Source organism: Centropristis striata, chromosome 5, assembly GCF_030273125.1.
Source record: "Centropristis striata isolate RG_2023a ecotype Rhode Island chromosome 5, C.striata_1.0, whole genome shotgun sequence".
NCBI lineage: Eukaryota > Metazoa > Chordata > Actinopteri > Perciformes > Serranidae > Centropristis > Centropristis striata.
Window position 1 is genome coordinate 3,909,126 of NC_081521.1, and position 19,212 is coordinate 3,928,337.

General features: G+C 37.5%; 1 protein-coding gene across 1 annotated transcript; it reads left to right on the forward strand.

Moving 5' to 3' along the window:
- Positions 1 to 1,054: 1,054 nt before the first annotated feature.
- galnt6 (UDP-N-acetyl-alpha-D-galactosamine:polypeptide N-acetylgalactosaminyltransferase 6 (GalNAc-T6)) lies at positions 1,055 to 18,273 on the forward strand. Its single transcript, XM_059332902.1, has 12 exons — positions 1,055 to 1,321; positions 3,545 to 3,718; positions 4,558 to 4,889; positions 6,991 to 7,163; positions 12,450 to 12,599; positions 13,364 to 13,598; positions 14,317 to 14,434; positions 14,530 to 14,730; positions 15,386 to 15,517; positions 15,605 to 15,706; positions 15,798 to 15,956; positions 17,598 to 18,273. Exons 2-12 carry the CDS (start codon positions 3,563 to 3,565, stop codon positions 17,709 to 17,711), a joined length of 1,872 nt encoding a protein of 623 aa, XP_059188885.1. The 5' UTR covers positions 1,055 to 1,321; positions 3,545 to 3,562; the 3' UTR covers positions 17,712 to 18,273.
- Positions 18,274 to 19,212: the final 939 nt, after the last annotated feature.

The window sequence follows — 19,212 nt, forward strand, 5'->3', positions numbered from 1 at the left end:
CATTAAAGTGATAAATGCATTAATGCATCAATAATTATAATCTATAAAATTCTGTATTTTATTCTGAAATTGACTATTTTGCACACTTTTAAAAAAAAAAGTTTTATTTATGTTTGTATTTTGTTTATTTTGTTTTTAAATTATTTTGTAGGTTGTTTTTCCGCATTTGGTACAGATTGCATTATATATTTATTTATTTTATATATAATATTTCTGTAATATAAAATTTATTTTTTATTTTATTTAGATTGTTTATTTTGAAGATTTTTTTTCTTTTGTTATTCAACTATGATTACTATTACTATTACTCTTCTGCATTTGGCACAGAATTACGGAAGAGGATTAGGGCCACACATATGGGTTCTGACTTTAAACTCAGAATAAATTATTTATTCTCAGAATTCTGACTTTATTTGGAATGGAATTTCATTTTTTCTTCCTTTAAGTTTTTTCTTTCTTTAAGTTTTTTCTTTCGCATTTGGCACTGAATGCATAATATATCAACGATATTTTAATTTATATTTTTTTAACCTTTTTTTTCGGTTTTTTTTTTTAACTTTCTTAGTTTCTGAATTTAAAGTCAAACAAAAGTCTGACTTTAAAGTAAAAAAATCTGATTTTTTTACTTTAAAGTCAGACTTTAAAGACTTTAAAGTAAAAAAAAAAGACTTTAAAGTAAAACATTCTGACTTTAAGCTCAGATTCTGAGCTTAAAGTCAGATTTTTTTACTTTAAAGTCAGGCTTTTGTTTGACTTTAAAGTCAGAATAAATAAATAATTTATATATAAAATAATAAATAATTTAAGTAAGAATTTTGAGAATGAAGTCAGAAATATGACTTTATTCTCAGAATTCTGAGAATAAATTATTTATTCTTAGTTTAAAGTCAGAACTCAAATATTTTTTTTTCATGTGTGACCCTAATCCTCTTCCGTAAAGAATGCATGATATATCTACGATATTTTAATTTATTTATTTTTTTACTCTTTTTTTTTCCTCTTCCGCATTTCCCACAGATTGCATGTTATTTAACTAGAGGACCTTTCCCTTTAACTGCTCTGTGAGGACCCTAGACTCTCTCGGCCAGCAGGGGACTCACTCACATAATCATTTAACAAATGGCACCTGTCCTCTCTGTCCTCCTCTCAGAGAGTCTATGGGAGGACTCAACAACCTGCTGCTGCAACCTGCTCACCTCACAGCAACACACCGTCAACCTGAAGGAGCTCAACAACTCACTCTGTCTTCTTCTGGCAACTTTAAATAAAGAAGCAACCGGAGCAGGTGCGGGCGACAACTGAACCGCTCGGCAACTTTAAGGTAAGCGGCTGATTCTTAAAGAAAACCTTTTAATTTTAATCTTCCAGGAGCGTCACGGAGACTTTCTGCTTGGTTTCATTCATCTGTCAAATATTGTGAGTTTTAGAGCAGAAAAAAAGGAGAAAAAAGAGAAAAGAGAGATCTGACATGTTCTGAATGAAAACAGGAACTCTTCCTCTTTCATGAAACGTGCTCAGCTAAAAGACTTTGGTCACATTTTATTGTCTACTTGAGTTTCGATTTGCTTAAAGCCGTAGAGAAGTGAGAATATGAGTCAGAAAGTCGTTTTAAAAATGAAAGAAAACACGCCCAGAATACTACTAGTTGCCCTCAATCAAGATTCCCAATCAGAATAATCCTGATTTAATGTTTTTGTTCCATTCATCTCCTCTCTGTCGTCACTCACAAACTGGACCGACTGGTTGCAGACTGTTTGTTTCTCAGAAAAGAGTGTGTCCTCCTAAATCAATTATGAAGGAGGCCGGCTTGAGAAGAGTGAATTAATGATGAAGAAGTAAGAGTGAACAGTGATCACCTACGGACACGCAGATGTCCTACATACACTCATATCCTGTTTCATTGAGCAGGAAACAGCCTGTTATTGTGCCGTTGCTGGCTGATGTTTTGCTGCTGTCATGCTCCACGTAGCAAACTGCACTTCCGGCTGCAGATGACAGCTGAGGTGGGCAGCAGGTGTGTGTGTGCGTCACTCATTAACAGGTGAGGGAGCTGCACACTGTACACTGTAAAAATGTCTGTAGAAAGTACAGTAAAACACTGTCAGATTGCATGAGGAATAGGGCGTAAAATTAAAAAAAATGCATATCACCAATATAGACACTTTTAATTAATGACCAAAAAAGACACAAAATTACTTTAAAAAAGACACAAAATGACCAAAAAAGGACAAAAAAAAACTTTAAAAAAAGATACAATGACCAAAAACACAAAAAAATTACAGAAAAAGACACAAAATTACAAAAAAGACAGCTAGATTAATAAATAAAATTAATCTAGCAATAAATAAATTGCAAGTTGCCCAAAATAAAGCAGCACGGTGTGTCTTACAGTGTTCCTATAGAACAGGGGTCTCAAACTCAAATTACCTGGGGGCCAGTATCAAAATGACCAAGAGATTTAAAGTGGGAAAAAAGTGGGGGAAAAAGAACTTTTTTCTTTTTACTTGACTATGACAGCATATTAGGGCCAAGTATGAATAAAAATAAAAATCCGGGGGGTAAAATTTTGAGAAAAAAAGGTGCAAATTTACTAGATTAAAGTGGCAAACCTACAAGAAAAAAGTCACAGATTTAAGAGATTAAAGATGGCAAATCTGTGCTTAAAAAGTTGCAGATTTACAAGGAAAAAGTGGGGAAAAAACAACTTTTATCTTGCAGATTCTGTTGGAGATATTGTCACTAGGACACAATTACCCTAAAAAATAAAGGGACTATTCAGTCTAAATTACATTTAAATTTACAGTAGAAAACCCTCCCACTGTGATTTTTACTGTGAAATTATGGCAACCACAGATGCCAGACGGTATTTTACCATAAATTAAACAGACTTTTTTTTTTTACAGTGTAGACGTAAAATTAAAAATTGAATATCATCGTAGTAGATGTTACAACAATTACCGTAAATCAAGGAATAGTAGAAAACTTTTAAACTGTAGAAAACACAGTAAAATAAAGGGAATATTCAGTCAAAATTACAGTTTTTGATCATATTTAAATTTACAGTAAAAAAAACCCCACTTACTGTATTTTTTACAGTGAAATTCTGTCAACCTCAGCTGCCAGACGGTATTTTACCGTAAATTAGACAGATTATTTTTTACAGTGTAGTGTGACGGGCCCACCTGCTGCCACGTGGGTCCTTGGCAGGTGAACTCAGGTGTTTACTGAGGGGTGTGGTATGTTTGTCCTCCTCCTCCTCCTCCTCCTGCTCCTCCTGCTCCCTCCACTCCTCCGCCCAGTGGGACTGCTGTGAGGAGGAGCAGCTTGTCTCGGTCGCTGCTGCTATGGCACTTACACAGACGCACAAACCGGTTTAAGAAATGTTTTTCCTGCTTTGCTTCTTTCAGGATTAAACCTTTGACCGTTCAGCAGGTGAGCAGGTGCCAGGAAGTCCTTTTTTTTAGTTTTATTGAAACCTTAGAGTGCCGTGCACGACTTATTTTACATCCCGGGGATTTACTTTTTCTGTTTGTTCTGTTTTCAGCGACACCGGATCTGCAGCATGCGTCTGCTGATGCGGCGGCGTCTGTCCCCCCTGAAGCTGGTGATCCTCGGGGGGACGCTCTTCATGGTGGTGCTGGTGGTCCTCCAGAGGGACGTGGGCTCCTCGCCCGCCGGAGACCCCTGGTTCCAGGAGCTGGTGGTCAAGAAGGACAAGGTAAAAGGAGGCGCAAGACTCACCTTTTAGTTTGGCTTTTAACTGACTTCGTTTACCCAGTCTTTTCATCATTTATTTATTTATTTATTTATATATTTATTTATCTTTTTATCTTTATTTTTTGTGTGTTAGCTGAGTCTAAATTTTATTTATATTTTTTACTTTTTTATTTAGATATATATTCATTTATTTGTAGGTAAGTCTTTATTTATTTATTTATTTATTTATTTATTTATTTATTTATTTATCTATTTATCTTTACTTTATTGTGTCTTAGCTGAGTCTAAATTTTATTTTTATTTTTTACTTTTTTATTTAGATATTTATTTATTTATTTATTCATTCATTCATTTATTTATTCAGTTATTTAATTATTTATTCATTCATTTATTAAGTTATTTATTCATTTATTTATTTTATTTATTCAGTTATTTATTTATTTATCTATTAATCTATTTATCTTTATTTTATTGTGTCTTAGCTGAGTCTAAATTTTATTTTTATTTTTTACTTTTTTATTTAGATATTTATTCATTTATTTTTAGCTGGGTCTTTATTTATTTATCTATTTATCTATTCATCTATTTATCTTTATTTTATTGTGTCTTAGCTGAGTCTAAATTTTATTTTTATTTTTTACTTTTTTATTTAGATATTTATTTTTAGCTGAGTCTAATCTATTTTTGGTCATTTTGTGTCTTTTTGATCATTTTACATCTTTATTTTTTTGGGGGGGGGGTTAAGTGTTGCATCTCTTGTTTTTATATTCTGTACAGCACTTTTTGTTGCATTTGTTGTATGAAAAGTGCTTTATGAATAAAGTTTGATGTGATTTGAAGGTGCTGGTCCTGGTGCGAGACGCCGTCAACAACATCGGCTTCCAGATCGGAGCTCCTCAGCCGCCACCGCCACCCGCTGAGGAGGGGCGGTCCACGGAGAACAAGTGCCCCTCTGGGTTCTACACTGCGGCGGAGCTGAAACCTCACCTGGAGAGGCTGCCTCAGGACCCCAGGAGCCCCGGGGCCGACGGAAAGGCTTTTACCAAAGACAACCTGTCCCCGGAGGAAGCCAGGGAGAAGGACGAGGGCATGAAGCGCCACTGCTTCAACCAGTTCGCCAGCGACCGCATCTCGCTCAGCCGTAGTCTTGGGGACGACACCAGGCCTCCAGAGTAAGAACACGTTCCCAAAATAACCTGAGATAGTTCAGAGGGTTCTCAAATTTAAATTACCTGGGGGCCGCTGGAGGAAGTATTAAAATGACCAAAAAAAGACACAAAATTACTTAAAAAAGGCACAAAATGACTGAAAAAACACTAAATTACTTAAGAGACACAAAATGACCATAATAAGACACAACATTATTAAAAAAAGACACAAAATTACCAAAAAAGACACAAAATTACCAAAAAAGACACAAAATTACCAAAAGACACAAAATTACCAAAAGACACAAAATTACTAAAAGACACAAAATTACTTTAAAAAAAAAAGACACACAATTATTTTAAAAAGACACAAAATTATTAAAAAAGACACACGATTATTAAAAAGACACAAAATGACCAAAAAAAAGACACAAAATGACCAAAAAAGACACAAAATGACTGAAAAAACACTAAATTGCTTAAAAGAGACACAAAATAAAAAAGACACAAAATTATTTTAAAAAGACACACCATTATTAAAAAAAGACACAAAATGACCCCAAAAAAGACACAAAATTACCAAAAAAAGTAAATAAAGGGACCTTCCACACACAACATGGTAAAGTGCCATTCATATAAAACTCACATTAAACTTTCATATCAAGGTGGGGGCCACAAAATATCGTCACGAGGGCCGCAATTTGCCCGCGGGCCGCGAGTTTGAGACCCCTGGCTTTAGACTAATCGCTGTTTCACCAACAAGTGTGCTGACATGTCTACAGCAGGGCAGATAATATATCAGGTCTCAGCTCAGGTCATGCTCAGAGGAAAATATTTGCATGTATTTCCTTTCTGTACGCAACATTTTACTGTAATATAGCTTAGGTAAAGGTTGATCTGAATGTAACCGCAAGACCTGCAGAGCAGCAGGTCACTATCCTGACTTATGCTCCCTATACAGAAGGTTTAGGAGACTTGGAAAAGATTTGGAAAAGACTCCTGGAAAACTATCAGCTCACATCTAAAGACAAGTGTTGAGAGGTTTTAATCTCACACTGAGATTTTAGACAGACTGTCAATCTATCAGGGAAACTATTTACAATACTACAACTAGATTCTTTTAGCAGTTTTTCCCATCATGCTCTTAGTAAAAACTTACAGAATGGAGGAGAAGCAGCTTTTGGCCTTAGCTAACAACAACAAAAAGAGGAGAAGACGCCACAAAATGCCCCTCACAAAGCTGAAAAAGGGTTTCTGTTTTTCTGACATGAAAAGTTGACTATTTTACAGTAAAAATAGATATAAGGGAGAATAAAGGAAAGGAACATTAGAAATTAATTCATGATTTACATTTATGTCCTATTTAATTATAAATTATTTAATTGAATAATTATATTTATCAACTTAAATTATACATAAATCATCCATTATTTATTACTTATTTATGTATACATTTATTGATACATTGTAACTGGGTCTCCTTACTGTTCTCTTTACTAAGAAACATTTAAATATATGACATCACTATATTTTTATTTAGGACTGAGCTTACTAGCATTATTGTGATGTTCCTTTTTCCTGTGGAAGTGGTTTTACTGGCTGTTTGTGTCTTTTTTGGGGTAATTTTGTGTCTATTTTTGATAATTTTGTGTCTTTTGTGTCTTTTTTTTGGGTCATCTTGTGTCTATTTTAAAGTAATTTCATTTTTTTTCTGTCATTGTGTCTTTTTTTTTAGTAATTTTGTGTCTTTTTTTGGTCATTTTAATAATGCCTCCAGCGGCCCCCAGGTAATTTGAGTTTTAGACCCCTGGTTTAGTGTACGCCCAGCATTATTGAGCTGCTATCTCTGATGTTGTAAAAGCTTTCACACAGTGTGAATGTGTGACATCTGACCAGGTCTCAGGCGTAATAAGGCTGGAGCTATTTCTTCTGCAGAGCACACAAGAAGTTTTTTTTAAACGAGCTGATTGTTTGCTCTCACTGCGGTTATTTAAAGTATGTGTAAACACAGTGGTGTGTCTACGTGGCTCTGTGGGACCTTCTGTGACTTTCATCTCATCAGATATAACTCTCACTTTCCACTCTCTCTTTGTCTCTGTGCTCTGACGTGGCTCACCTGGCTCAGGTGTGTGAACAGGAAGTTCCGCCGCTGTCCTGCTCTGCCCACCACCAGTGTTATTATCGTCTTCCACAACGAGGCGTGGTCCACGCTGCTCCGGACCGTCTACAGCGTCCTGCACACGTCTCCTGCTGTCCTGCTCAAAGAGATCATCCTGGTGGACGACGCCAGCGTAGCAGGTGGGGAAAGTACAAACACACATTTAGGACAAAATGAAGGACAAACCATGTAGATTACTTGGTAACACTTTACAATAACCATCATTTATAAACGGTAAACAGTTTATTAATGTTTAATCATCAATTATAAACTGTTTATAGGCCATTTAGAATGTTAAATCATCATTTATAAACCGTATATAAGCCATTTAAAATAGTAAATACATAATTTATTAATGTTTAATCATCATTTATAAACCGTATAAAGGCCATTCAGAATGGTAAATACTAGGGGTTTGATGATACACTCAGCTCACGAGAAGAGACGAGATTTTAAGAAAACTACAATGCCAAAATATATGACTGGACCAACAGACTTTTATTTAACCGAGTTGCACATGCATTTTGAAATGTTTTATTATAGCTCTTTACATGGATGATGTAAGCATGAACGTTTAACCCTTAATAGGGCACTCAATGAAATACTTGCAAATTCCAAATTTCAACCCTAGAGAATATTTGAGGATATTACATACAGCCAGAATGTGTAAAAAAAAAACATACGAAAATAATATTTTGAGAAAAAAGTTTACGAGATTAAAGCGGCAAATCTACAAGAAAAAAATCGTAGATTTATGAGATTTAAAGTGGTGAATCTGGGAGAAAAAAGTTGCTTTTTTCCCACTTTTTTCTTGTAAATCTGCTACTTTTTTCGCACAGATTTACCACTTTAAATCTCTTAAATCTACGATTTTTTTCTTGTAGATTTGCCGCTTTAATCTCGTAAACTTTTTTCTCAAAATATTACCTGAAGTTACCAAATATAGTTCTATGCCCTATAAAGGGTTAATAAACTTCTTCTTCCACAAATTGAAACTAAAACTAAAATGTATAAAAGTTAAAATAAAATAAATTAAATTAAATATTTCCGTTTTTCAAACAATATGAGTCGTGTTTCCTTTAGGGGGAAGAGTGTCCACCAGGGCCACGCCCTCTCTAAAGTCCGCTCACTCTGCGTGTCTCCATTACAAAAAGGCTCCAGAGGGATTTAGAGACTCTGGAGGTGACGTATGGTTTTTGATTGTTGCGTAATCGCTTAGTGACAGATTTGAACGTGCTCCGTGATCACATACGTGACGGATTAAACATGGAGACTCAACTGTGGCCGCCGTCGCTAACTGTGCACAACGTCAGCAGCTGATCATAAACAAAGCAGCATGGTTAATTATGCGCAGCGTCTCCACTGATCATAAACATAGTGATGGTGAATTAACCTGCATCGCTTACTGTGCACAGAGTGTCTGGTGCTTGTTGTAAACAAACAGAGATCACTAAGTGAACACCTCCTGCAGCAGCAGCACATACACACTGTACTGCTACAGAGCTAACTGTTAGCCTGTTAGCACATACACACTGTACTGCTACAGCGCTAACTGTTAGCCTGTTAGCACATACACACTGTACTGCTACAGAGCTAACTGTTAGCCTGTTAGCAATTTGCAGACTGGACGCTAAGGGGTTAACATCCCCTCCGGCTCTGCAGCTGGGAGAGACTGCTGCAGGAGGACTGTGCTGCTTCGACTCGTTCTTACTCTTTTCTACCGCTGTTGCGTTATTCTACCATTAAAGCTGGGAAAGCGGATACGATCGCTTGTAGTATTTGTAGATTTTTTCCACCTATTTTCGGTCTCTTGGCCAATGAAATGCATGTGCTGCAATGCAACACGTTGATTTAAAAAAAAAAAAACGTTATTGAAGGTTTGGACAAATAAACTCAACTTCTCATGAAAGCCACAGCTATAAGCTCTCAAATAATTTTTGAATTTCATCTCTATCTGCTACAGAGGCTGAAAAATCTATTATTTAGTAGGAAGAGTTGACACTTCTGTTGAATTTACAGAAGAACTTCAGGTTTTAGGGGGTTCTTTCAAAATCGCCCAGAGGTTTTACAGGCGTTTTTTCCAGCCGTTTTAGGCCTAAATGGGTTAAACAATTAAATACAAATGCAGCCTCACAACAACACAGAAGGAGCCTCAAATAGCCGACTTATAAGGAGCATCACACCGACCAAGGGAAATTATTTCTTCATCCTTTAGAATCTATTTAAATTCACCGATTGTGATCAATTCAGACAATTTCAATTCCTTTTGCAAATTGTTCCATGATAAAGGGGGCGGCATAACTAAAAGCTATATTATTATAAATGTCATTTTTAAACCCGTGTTACTTGCTAAGGGCTAATTTCATGGAGCTAAAGTGCTTATAGATGAAAATGATTTACAGAAACTCATACAGAATAGTTGGTTTATAAAAAGCTTCTTTTACACACGTAAAAGGTCATGATTTTTCAATAATTTCCTGACAATTTTACCAAAACTATAACAGACAACTCCCTTATATTGCAGCTGTACACCAACCGGTGATATTTCAAACAGTACAAACAGTTTGAAAACCCAGAGGAGCAGTTTGATCCTGAAACACTTCCCTATGCAAAGCATGTAGCAAAGCTGTAGCCAAGTCAGAGATAAGCATCTTTTATCACAACTGTTCTGTCGTTCTGCCAGCTCTCTCTGAGGTGGAGGTGCTCCAAGTCTGTTGGCAGTTTGTATTCATTATTCCCAAAAACATTTCCCTGTGTAGCCGTAATATATAAAGAGTTATTTGTATTTATGATGCCTCCGTCTGCCTGCTTCTGTTTGTTCAAGCTGCTAAAGATCCCAAGCTAACGTCACTCTTATCAGAGCTCACAGCTGGAGGTCAATTTAATTAATAAATCACTCATAACTAGAGACATTCTTTAAGAAATGACTCACTAGTTTACTTGGGATTATGTATCACGTTGTCATTTCCCTGTCTGACTTGCAAGGTTATAATAGTTTTGGATTTTTCATTAGTTTTAATTTCGTTGCCAATTTTTGTTTTCAAACTCAGTTCATTTTAATTTGTTTTTCAGAGTGAGTTCGCTAGTTTTAATTAGTTGGTTTGTTTTGGAAAATGCTTCTTTTTAGTTTAGTTTTTATTAGTTTTAGTTTTTTTGTAATGGGGTATTTGTTGGGTGCCAGATTTTCCTTTATTTCCTTTGTCTGACCCATCTCAGCCCCAATAAGTTTATTAAGATTTCATATCAACCAAAAAGGTTTACGTATGAAAAAAGTTGACAAAGACGAAAACGAAGGACATTTTCACTATAATTTTAGTTAGTTAGTTAACTATAATAACCTTATAATAAATAGAAATGCGGTAATGCTTTCCCGGCTTAAATGGGTTATGATAACTGTGTTTATATGTTGTAACTTGTCTCTTTTTATGCTGCTTTTTCTTGGCCAGGTCTCGCCAGATTATATATATATACATATATATATATGTGTGTAAACACACACGACCGGTCAAAAGTTTTAGAACACCACAATTTTTCAATTCTTTATTGAAATTCAAGCAGTTCAAGTCAAATGAACAGCTAGAATGGGTCCAAAGGTAAGTGTTGAACTGCCAGAGGTAAATAAAAAAAGGCAGGGTTAACCAAAACTGAAAAAGAATGTACATTTCATAATTATACAAAAAGGCCTTTTTCAGGGATCAAGAAATGGGTTAAAACCTTAAAGCAGTTCTGCAGCAACGGAGGTTGATCAAGCCTTGAAAGTTGCCAAGTTGCTACCAATTCCTACAGGTGTCCCAACTTTTCTTGATCACTTACAACCTACAAGTTGCTCCACATTTAAGGGAACTTCTGCAACAGAGTTGGGAAGAACTTTCTGAAGAATATTTGATTTCCATCGAGTGTGTTGAGCTGTTCTATCTGTTAAGGTGCTACTTCCATGAGTCAACAGTTTAGAATACATTTTCCTTTCTAAATTGATTCTATTATTTATTTTTTAACTTCAATTGTTTATTTGTTATATGCATTCATTTCAGAGTACACTGAGACATTAAACTGCATCATTTTCAATAAAATTCTGGAAAAGTTGGAGTGTTCTAAAACTTTTGACCAGTAGTGTATATATATAAAATATGAAGTCCTGCATACTTTTCCATGTGTTATTGGATGCTTCAGAATTGAATAATAATGACTGATGATCAGTTGACGGATGTTGAAATACCCGTTTAGTCACTTATGTCCGTCACAGGCAAATGTTCTGTTACCCTCAACTGTATTTCCTTCTATAAACAAACTTCCCTTTTCTGCTGCTGGTGAAGCGGCTCCGTCATAAATGTGTGGTTTACAGATTAATTTCGGATCATCTCGATTCATTCAGACGTGTGCGTTGTGGTCAGAAAATGTTCTAAGAAGGGAAGTGTGACCCGGTTCTACCGCACGGTTTCCACTTCACTTCTCACACGTGTAAAAATACCAACTGTTTCACTTTTTCTTTTTCTTCTTTTAAATTATTATTACAATAATAGTTTCACTGATAACTCTTAGTCCATTTAAATGCCATGTTGGTATATATTTTTCACCTATATGACCTGATGATTGATTTTTTATTCTGACTTACTGGATCAACACTTTGAACCAAAAAGAAACAAAGAAAAACCAACATAAATGTGATCTTGTGATTGTGTGTGATCCTGTCATCAAGTCTGGTTTTTATTATAGTGGGACTCTATTTTATTTGTGTCTTGTGTGTTTAGCGTTACAATTTTGGTCATTTTGTGTCTTTTTTTTAAAGTTATTTTGTGTCTTTTTTGGTCAATTTGTGTCTTTTTTTGTTCATTTTGTGTCTTCTGTGTTTTTTTGTCATTCTGTCTTCTCATTCTGTCTTTTTTGGTAATTTTGTGTATTTTTGTGTGTGGTTTTTTTTTGTAATTTTGTGTCTTTTGTGTCTTTTTTAAGTCTTCTTGTGTCATTTTTAAGTCATTTTGTGTCTTTTTTAGTCCTTTAGTCCAACATAAAATGTGATTTTGAATCTTTTTTTTTACTTTCAAAACACTATCATGCTCAATAAAGAATTTTAAATGTTGCAAATGTGACCAAAGGTGTCAAATCTGACATATAAGAGGGTTCCATCCAGTTCTATCATTTTATACTAAATCTATTTGAGCTTGTCTCCAGTTTTACTTGGTATATCATCATCAAACTGAAACTGGCCTCATGGAGTTTACAGCCAGAACTTTAGAGGTAAATTTACAGTAGGGCTCCACGCTGCTTTGTTTTCTAGTCTGGATGGAGTCAACAAGTCTGGATTATTTGGAGCTTTTAGAGACTCCAGAGGGTTAACAGCTTCACTAACTGGAGCACGCCTAAAACAATATTTCATTGTTTGCAATGAAGACAAGACAGACATGCTAATCTTGTTTTTTCGCCTGCAGAGCACCTGAAGAGCCAACTGGAGGAATATGTGAGTCAGCTGAAGATTGTCCGTGTGGTGAGGCAGCCGGAGAGGAAAGGTCTGATCACGGCCAGGCTGCTGGGGGCCAGCATCGCTCAGGGAGAAATATTAACCTTCCTCGACGCACACTGTAAGAAAACAATACACTTCACAAGCTATAGGGGCCAGTTTAAAAAGGTTAAGGGTTAATTTGTTGTTTTCTGTCTTTACTAAACTGTAAAGTACTGCAAGAAAGTGTCTCATATTTCCTTAAATTATTATGATTATGATTATTTAGCTAAGCATGAAGTTCCATCCACTATCCAATTTGGAATTTCCCTTATTTGTAGTTTGTAGGGGTGTGCCATATCGTATCGTTATACATGATTATACTGGTATATTTTTTTAATGGGCTTTTATGGAAAAAAAAAAAGTGAGGTGTTTGCTCACAATAAGCTCTCAAAGTGGACAAGATTGATCACATTGTACTATAAAATGTACAAAATGTTCTGCCCCCAGACCCTCTAGATGGTTATTTTTTTATTATTTGCTAATACTCAGGAGTCAAGAGTATTTTTTTTGTATTTGGCAACTGTTAGCCGAGAAGTTGGCTAAGTAGTTAGCTCAGCAAGCAACCTAGCTAACTACTTAGCCAAGAAGTTAGCTAAGTATTTAGCTTAGCAAGCTACTTAGCTAAAAATGGATATGGGTAATTTTTGACCCATGTTGTGCATTAGAAGAGTAGTGACACAAAAAGGGATTTTATTAAAGAATTAAAGAATTATTAAAATAAAACATAAAATTAGGTGTTAGAAGGGTTAAATTGAGATTGTTCCAGTTAAAACCAGTTTAAAAACTCCCTGTAGTACGTTCAATAAGCTGATATGAAGTTGTCTCTCTTTGCTTCCTGTGTAGGTGAATGTTTCCATGGCTGGTTGGAGCCGCTGCTGGCCCGTATCGTGGAGGAGCCCACTGCTGTGGTCAGTCCAGAGATCACCACCATCGACCTCAACAGCTTTCAGTTCAACAAGCCCGTGGCCACCAACCGCGCTTTCAACCGCGGCAATTTTGACTGGAGCCTGAGCTTCGGCTGGGAGGCGATCCCAGACGAGGCGAGGAAGCTGCGCAAGGATGAAACCTACCCCGTCAAGTAAGGACCTGGGTTGGTTTCACTCAGAAACCCAGAATCATCTACGTAGGGCTGCACGATTATGGCCAAAATGATAATCACGATTATTAATCACGATTATTCATCATGTTAGGGAAAACATCTGTATGTTTATTGCACTACTTTTAAACAAACAATAGGAACAGTTTTTAGTGTCCGGTGCTTGTTGTAAACAAACAGAGATCGCTAAGTGAACACCTCCTGCAGCAGCAGCACATACACACTGTACTGCTACAGAGCTAACTGTTAGCCTGTTAGCACATACACACTGTACTGCTACAGAGCTAACTGGAGACTGGACGCTAAGGGGTTAACATCCCCTCCAGCTCTGCAGCTGGGAGAGACTGCTGCAGGAGGACTGTGCCGCTTCGACTTGTTCTTACTCTTCTTAACGAGCCGCCGACCCCTGAGTAAGAAGAGTCTCCAAAAGTCTCCAATAACACCAGAAAAAGTCACTAAGGGGGTTTGCTTTTTTCAGGGGAGAAAAACGGCCCCGCCCCCTGGTGGTTGGAGGACTACTGGTGTAGAAAGTGATTGATTAGATATGCAGGAGAGCCGCATTTTTAAATATTTAGAAATATTGCCGACGATCAGGTTAATTTAATCGTAGCGGCCAAAATCGTGATCACGATTAAAAATTTGACTATTTCTGCAGCCCTGCCTTTATGTATCTAAAGCTTTTTGTACCTGAACATTTCAGAACTCCTACTTTTGCCGGAGGTCTCTTCTCGATCTCCAAGGATTACTTTGAACACATTGGAACGTACGACGACAAGATGGAGATCTGGGGCGGTGAAAATGTGGAGATGTCCTTCAGGGTTCGTCTCTTCTATAATATCGATATTATATTCCACAGTTGCACATATTACTCAATAACTCGTCTTAATTAAGTCTTAATTTCTACCTGTGGCAGGTGTGGCAGTGTGGGGGTCAGCTGGAGATCATGCCTTGTTCTGTGGTCGGCCATGTTTTCCGAACCAAGAGCCCTCACACCTTTCCTAAGGGAACAGAAGTCATCACCCGCAACCAGGTTCGCCTGGCCGAGGTCTGGATGGACGACTACAAGCAGATCTTCTACCGCCGCAACAAGAACGCTGCCAATATGGCCCGCGAGGTCAGTGTGAACTGGTGATTGGACGAACAGTGCTCACATGTTAACTCTTTGGAGTTTGGGGCTATTTTGTTGTTTTTGGACTTTTTTTTTCATTCTGCCTGTATATGCAACTTAAATAATGATCACCATGCCATGCTGGTGTCATCTTATTCAGCACAACCTCAACTGATTATTATTTTGTCATTTTGACTTACTGGATCAACATTTTGAAACACAAAAAAACACGCAAAATTATTATTTTTTTTTTTAAAAGCCCACACAGAAACCCACATTAAAACCCACAAAAACACATAAAAACACACACAACACACACATAAAAAACACACAAAAAAATTACAAAAAACATATTTCATATTTATTCTCATTACTGACCCAAGATCTTCCTTGTTGTCAGTGTTTCTTTTCATTTTGTAAAAATAAATAAATATATCTTTAATGAAATTTTAAGATGAAGAGATAAAAATGAAACACCAAAGTACGGTTTACATTCTGTACTACCTTGTCATTTGCAAGAGCCTTCGTCATTTCAAGTGTTATATAATAATATAATTTCGAGTGTGTTTACTTTCTGGGTTTGAGCTGGGGAGCAAATCTTTGCCTATGCCTCCTTTTGTTACATTCTCTTCCATGAAAAACACCCTTTTTAATGTTACAGAACAAGTATGGGGACATCACTGAGCGTCTGAACCTGAGAGAGAAGCTCCACTGCAAGAACTTCACCTGGTTCCTAAACACCATCTACCCAGAGGCCTTCGTTCCAGACTTATCCCCAGAGAAGTTTGGAGCGGTGAGTTACTTTTTGTCGTCTCTTTATCTGTACGTGCAGGTCACACAACCACGGCCCTATCTGACTCTTACTTTGTGTTTGCACCAGATAAAAAACTCTGGATCTCAGACCTGTCTGGATGTTGGAGAGAGTAACCAGGGAGGGAAAGCTGTGATCATGTACCAGTGTCACAACATGGGAGGCAACCAGGTAGGCCGGCTCTGACTCATGCATGTGGAATTAAGGATTGACAATGACGGGATGTTCTCTGGGTCTCTGATTGGACTTTTGTCTCTTCTAGTACTTTGAATACTCGACTCATAAGGAGCTGCGTCATAATATTGGGAAGCAGCTTTGTCTTCATGCTACACCCAACGCAGAGCCAGTGAAGGTGGAGCTGTGCCAGCTGAAGGGGAGGGGCACCAGCGTGGCACCACAGCAGGAGTGGGTCTTTACAGAGGTGAGCTAGCCTGGTATACCCAGACTGATTTGCGGGCTCGATTTCATTTCAAACCTGCAGGCAGTCTGGTGTCTATAGCAGATTCTTTAGCCCTGTTTTAGGGATCCAATCTCAGAGCGATAGGGACCGCATGGCGATGGCGCGTTTTATGTTTATGTTTTATGTTTTATTAAAGGATCCCCATTAGCTTATGCCGTGGCAGTTCGCTAGTCTTCCTGGGGTCAAAACATTCCAACAAGTAATACTCAACAGTCCTACAACAACTTTAACAGTAAAAATACATTACAAAATACATTACAAAAGTGCAGCACAAAAGTTCATTACAAAATGCAGCACAAATTTAAAAGACAGTTTGTAGAATCAAACCATTAAATTATAGCCATTTGGATTAAGTCTTTAGGAATAATTGGTCAAATGCATTTGATCAGAAAACAAATAAAATACAAAAAAAAACAAAAACAATACAGCTTTAACCAGTATCATTGATTGTAATCCTGGACATCATGAATCCAAGAACGAGTTGAAGCAGCACAGTCCTCCTGCAGCAGTCTCTCCCAGCTGCAGAGCCGGAGGGGATGTTAACCCCTTAGCGTCCAGTCTGCAAATTGCTAACAGGCCAACAGTTAGCTCTGTAGCAGTACAGTGTGTATGTGCTAGCAGGCGTACTACTGGACAGATGAAAGCTTGTAGTTTTGTAGTTTTCTTACGGATCCAACATGGCTGCAGCAGACGTGAAGCTCTCTTTGGATCTAGCTGTAGACGGCGTTTTAAACAGTTTAGAGCTAAAGTTTATTTTAAAAGAACAACAACGTTTGGCTTTACACTCCTGTTTCACCACCAAAAAGGATGTTTTAGCCTTGCTTCCAACAGGATTTGCCTAATCTACCAACTAGCCCTGCTACCGCTCGCTGCTGTAACCACGGTGATCTGGCTACGAGCCGGGGGACAGCGGAGCCGTCCAGAGACCCCCAGCAGCTTGTTTATTGACCATAAAATCAGTGGATGTGTGTGGCTGAATGACATGAGGGGGAAGAAGGCATAAAAATAAAGAATCTTTCAGAAAGCGAGAACTGGAGAAGCAAAGCAGCAAGCAACACACACACACACACACACACACACACACACCAACACTGCCGGTAGACTGTGAGCTGAAACTACGGAGCAGCCAGAGTCAGAACATGCTGCAGAAAAACGTTGCAGAAGCAGAATTGAGCATTTTATTCTCAAAGTAGAGATGGGCTAGTCTGGCTATGTAAAAATCAATTTCTGTCGCTCTACATACGTCATCTGGTAGAACTGATACGATTGGCTAAGAGCTACGTACAGACGCTTTTGATAGACATTCGTAGCGCCCAATAAGCTGCTCCGGAGGATCGTAAACCACACCTCCTCTAGCCAGGCTACTTTTTACAGTTTATATCTACAATAAACAATATATTTCTGGTGTTGCTTCGTGATGAAAAAAATATCAGGATATATATATCATATTTCGGTATTCAGACTAAATATATCAGGATATGACTTTTGGTCCATATCGCCCAGCCCTGGTTCAGAGGGTTAAAGGAATATTACTTTATTGATAAGTTGATATTTCTTTGGGTTTCTGTACTGATCCTCCTTTTCTTGGACGCTCCTCTCCAGGAAAACCTCCTGAAGAATCCCAGCAGTGGGAAATGTTTACAGCTGAGAGGAGACAAGCTTCAGATGGAAAACTGTATAGCTGCTGACCTCCACCAGCACTGGACCTTCAGCTGACCTCCCAGTCCTCCCAGTCCTCCCATCAGGGGAACTCTGGCACCTCGCGTCCCCCCTTCGCCCCCCCCCGAGGAGCCGACTCCTTGATCCAGAAGGACTAAACGCTGCGGAAGCACCTGGCAACACTGAGCGGACAGTTAAAGGTGGAAGAAAAGTAAGGACAGACAGCTTGAGTTGGCCTTGACTTGTTTTAAATGTATTTATGATGGAAACTCAAGAGACGTTTGAAGGTGGCTGGGAATTATCAGACTCCACGGTGGCAGGACGGGACTGTGAACTGCAACTACCTTGTTTCAGCCAATTTACACTCCATCTGGAAAAATCACCATGAAGGGATTTTTTTTTTTTTTGCCTGACAATGAATGTTGAAATGTGACAGTATGCACAAGTCTTTAGAAGAACATGAGGTGTCTGTTTTTTTTAAATAAAAAGTTTTCTTTGTGTCGGATAAATGATCATTTGTAGTATTTAGTTAGTTAGTTTATTGTCTCCCTTAGGGGAAATTTGTTTTGGACACAAGAGAATGTCACGTGTTCACATATAGCACATCACAAAACACAAACACACACAAAAGGAAGTCTGTTTACATATCACATAAATTCATATCAGCACAGAACACACACACTCTTCATTTGCACATACAACATCATTAGGGCCATGGGGCAATCGCACCTTTTGTGAGTATTGTTATACTGTGGATTTTTTCTTCTTTCTCTTCCAGACACAATTTCATCCCGCTACTAGTCCTACAAGTCTTTGACTTTTGATATATAATTTGTATATATTTGTCAAATATTATATATCAAAACGTGCGGTTTGATCGGGATCGGTGTGCTAGTACTTTTGTCTACGGAATACAAATTTTTTGAGACTTAAATTGCAAAAAACTGCCCAATATTTTGCATTGAAATGAATGGGACAGCCGAAAAAAAATGAGCGAAAAAGAACAATAATTGGAGATTTTTAAACGTCTACTTCTCCGGCATAATTTCACCTAGAGACTCCATTTAAACTTTAAACAGTAGACACAAGTCTTGTGTATCGGTGTATTAATCCACGTTTCGATAGGACATATAGTTTTTTATCAATCCCTGTTCAATGACCATGATCATTTTTGGAGAAATTCTGAGATTATAATGGGTGTGTATTGCACGGAATGTTCGTGTCACAGTGTGTGACATCATCACCAGAGTGTAGAGGGAGAGAAAAAACTGTCAAAAAATACATTTGAAAACTGCGCTCCAGGCCGCAAATTCCACTCTACAGAAATAATTTATACATAGAAACGTAGGAAAATTAGTCTTCTCCCTCACAATCCTCTGGTAAAGCTGTCAGAGTTATAGTTTGGGCGTAGGACGCACAGATGATCCACCAACACCACCAACAGCCTCATTGGCTCCCATATTAAAAAAACGCAGGAAGATTTCTGGAGAAAAGCATATTTAACAGATCGCTTAAAATAAGAAATGAACTCTTAAAACAAGATAAATTAAAGCTGCCA

Bases quoted from the DNA above. Each gene is read 5' to 3' on its own strand.
- galnt6 (XM_059332902.1), top strand. From the start codon at position 3,563: ATGCGTCTGCTGATGCGGCGGCGTCTGTCCCCCCTGAAGCTGGTGATC. The intron at 12,600-13,363 runs GTAAGAAAACAA...CTTCCTGTGTAG, and splicing joins AACCTTCCTCGACGCACACT to GTGAATGTTTCCATGGCTGG. The intron at 13,599-14,316 runs GTAAGGACCTGG...TGAACATTTCAG, and splicing joins GATGAAACCTACCCCGTCAA to AACTCCTACTTTTGCCGGAG.